At 30.1% G+C, this 3,339-nt stretch overlaps 2 protein-coding genes across 3 annotated transcripts in view; one reads left to right on the top strand and one right to left on the bottom strand.

Annotated features, from left to right (window-relative positions):
• The window catches only part of si:ch211-175m2.4 (uncharacterized), a 10,634-nt gene extending 9,923 nt beyond the window's left edge, over positions 1-711 (top strand). For both annotated transcript variants that reach the window (XM_056471656.1, XM_056471657.1), the window contains one exon: positions 268-711. In XM_056471656.1, coding sequence (XP_056327631.1) covers positions 268-279 — 12 coding nt within the window. In that variant the 3' untranslated portion in view covers positions 280-711. The remainder of the gene's footprint in view (positions 1-267) is intronic.
• A 1,328-nt stretch (positions 712-2,039) lies between these two features.
• si:ch211-175m2.5 (uncharacterized protein LOC568697 homolog) lies at positions 2,040-3,114 on the bottom strand. Its single transcript, XM_056472413.1, has 2 exons — positions 2,856-3,114; positions 2,040-2,710 (listed from the first exon to the last, which is right to left on the bottom strand). Exons 1-2 carry the CDS (start codon positions 3,048-3,050, stop codon positions 2,432-2,434), a joined length of 474 nt encoding a protein of 157 aa, XP_056328388.1. The 5' UTR covers positions 3,051-3,114; the 3' UTR covers positions 2,040-2,431.
• Positions 3,115-3,339: the final 225 nt, after the last annotated feature.

The following is a 3,339-nucleotide window of genomic DNA, read 5'->3' on the forward strand; positions in this document are numbered from 1 at the left end:
TGTGAATATGATCAGGCATGTGCATGTCAATTATGTTTAAACATGTATCTTGTATATATTTTAGATGTTGCTTAAAAAATATATCTCAAACATAAGAGTGAATTTGATAACACATATGCATCTCGATTCTTATTTTTGAGTAATCAGAAAATAAATCTGAATTGATAATGATTCATACACTTTAAACCTCTATAAATAAATCACAATAATTGCTGTACTGCAAAGCACTAATACAGTGTATTCTATTGCTGTTTCAAAATTTACCAGATGACCAGATGAACCGGACCCCAGATCCAAATGAAGATGTTTGACTTTTACACACTTGCTGGCACAGGATGATGGTGAATGGAAAACAAGAAACAATACTTAAAAACTTGTAAATAACTTATAAATAATTTTAATGTTACAGTAATAAATTATTTTGGAAAAAATAAAATCTGTGAATGTGTTTTAAATACATGTTGTTAAATGTTAGATTGCTAACAAAATACTAAAATATATGTTATAAAATAATACATTACGTAACTGTTAGTTGTTGTTATCACTAATTACATTTTGCCTCAATGCTGGAGTCAACACATTAACACAGTGTATTTCTAACGCAGAGTACTAAATGATCTTACATGTAAAAGAGATAGTTCACCCAAAGATGAAAATTCTGTCTTCATTTACTTTGTTTCTGTTCAATACAAAATACAATATTTTGAATAATATTGGAAATCAGTTGCCATTGACTTCCATAGCATTTCTTCATTACAGTGTAAAAATATCTGTTAATGAACATATTCTATATTTTGCAAGGGTTCACAAGGGTTATCCTTTTATTTATGGTTGTGAATTATATTATAGGAGGTTGATCTTTGCTCTGTCGACTTTTGATGTTGAAAATTCAACTTTACAGTTTAACAGTGACTTTCATAGACATTTTAGTAGTTTGAAATAATAATGTATAATAAATAATATTTAAAGGAATAAATCTGTAGAATAACAGAAAATGTACTGGCAGTTCATGACAAAATTTTTTGTACTGTAATATACAACACCAAACAAGATTCTTATCAGTTTTAACTATAAAAAATGTTAGTTAACTTTTTACAACTTTTCTAGGTTAAAAAACTGTTGGAAACAATTTATGTGTTGAATAAAAAAAAAAAAACACATTAAACTTAATAATTTTTCACTTAATTTGTTTGTTTAAATTCAGCCCAAATGAATAGTTTACAACCACTTAATGTAAAAAAAATGTAGGAAATCCAAGGAATCATCTTTGAATATTTTTTTCAGTGTATGGAAAACTGCTAATTTGCTAATATTTTTACAGTGTTACCATGCAGGTCAATAGGTACTGATTATCAAAAATAAATAAATAAATTCAATGTACATTTTTAGGTGAACAATCCTTTTAAACAGTAGCACAACAGTGTAGAATCTTAGGCACATGCATGAGAGTCTATTTATTTATTTTTCATTTGATTTAAGCATTTAAGAGTATAGAGTGAAATGCAACTTTTGCTAAACTAGAATGTTTTTTCTTAAAAGTTCACTAAGTAGGTGCCACAATGCCAAATAGTTTCCACTTGATTGATTGAGGCCAGCATGAACAGACTAGAGAGTTTACATTATTCCAAAAACATTGTAACGGGATTCCAATTTTATATTCAGGTTTGGATCCTGCAACACATGAAAACAAACACCCCAAAAACAAACCAATAATTAAAAATAATCATAAACTAAATAACCTAATACAGCATTAAGAGTAGAAAAAAAAAACTGTTGAAAAAGTGTGATGTCCAGAGAAAACATTTTTACATTAATAGTTCATATTCTCAATTATTATGATTAAATATTTTCCAACTAAATTATTTAGAATCTGATCTGCACATTTTCATAAACGGGTGAATGTAAATAAAACAACAACCCTGCTATTACTATTTGCATTTACTTCTTTTAAATATAAAATACAATATGAAGAAATTCTTTGAAATATCAATTTACACATGAATTTATTACTAAAGACAGCTTAAAAAGAACAGTCCAAATATATCAAACTAATTTATTAATTATAGTCTTCATACGTTATATTACAAGAATATTTTAGACATTTTAATTCCTGTCCAGACATTTTAATTCCCGTCCAAAGGTCAGTGGAACTATTCATGCTCATTCATCTCAAATGGTGTTCACAAAACTGTACAGTATGTTATATATATTCATATAAATGCACCTAACAAATTTAAGTTAACCTAAAAATGTTCAACCAGAAGTTCTTCATAAGGTCGAACACGGAGCCAGATATGTATTGAAATTCAAAAATTAAATATGCATACATTAGTGAAAGAGAGAGGGCTCTTAGACTGAGATTTGTAACAGCAGTTTAACGATAAGATGATTATTAATGATCAGTGTAAAATATTATAAGTCTGATATGAGTCTATTCATCAGAGGCTTTGGATTTGTCTCTGGGGACTCTGCCCATGTTATAAAACTCTGCGTTAGGTCTCATGTCAGTCAGATGGGCCATGCGGTTCGACAAGGCAAAGAAAGCAGCAATGGCAGCAATGTCCCAAATATCTTCTCGATCAAAACCATGAGCCTCAAGTGTGCTGAAATGTTCCTCTGTTACCGTTTCACTCCTGCAAACCGTCAGAGCAAAGTCCAGCATGGCCTTCTCACGGCCGCTCAAATCGGCAACCCTGTAATTTACTGCAACCTGTTGGTCCAGACGGTGCCAATAAAAGCAATTAAAAACCTACTTGATTCTCACTTTCACCAGTCAGCTTTCTCTTATTTATAAGGTTACTGGAATATGGAGACTGAGGGGGTGTTTTACATTATTTTGATGCAAATGTAAGTACCTGATCAGCCAGCGTGGGTTTTTTGGAATAGATGCGGTGCAATGCACTGTGGGATACCACACAATACAAGCAGTTATTTTGCGCGCTGGTCGCAACAACAATCAGTTCCCGATCCGCTTTTGACAGACCACCTGTTATAAAAGCACAATAACAATAATCACATACTGAGTTTATGGAATAATTACATTTCAACATACATTTTTTAATTAAAGGTAAATCATTTTAATCGAAAAAAATATACAATACCTGACAAAAGTCTTATATTTATATACCATGTAATAAAATGTTATTATATATGTTATATAAATGTTATATATAAATATAAATGTTATCTATAGTATACCTACATATACACAATACACACAAAATTAAAAAAGGACTTCCAAAACTTTATGAGATTCTTTTTCTGAAGCAGATATTTTGAAGAATGTTGGAAACTTCTCGGCTTTGACATTTTTAGTAGGGAAAAAATGCAATGCAATGC

This window comes from Danio aesculapii, chromosome 14, assembly GCF_903798145.1.
Source record: "Danio aesculapii chromosome 14, fDanAes4.1, whole genome shotgun sequence".
Taxonomy (NCBI): domain Eukaryota; kingdom Metazoa; phylum Chordata; class Actinopteri; order Cypriniformes; family Danionidae; genus Danio; species Danio aesculapii.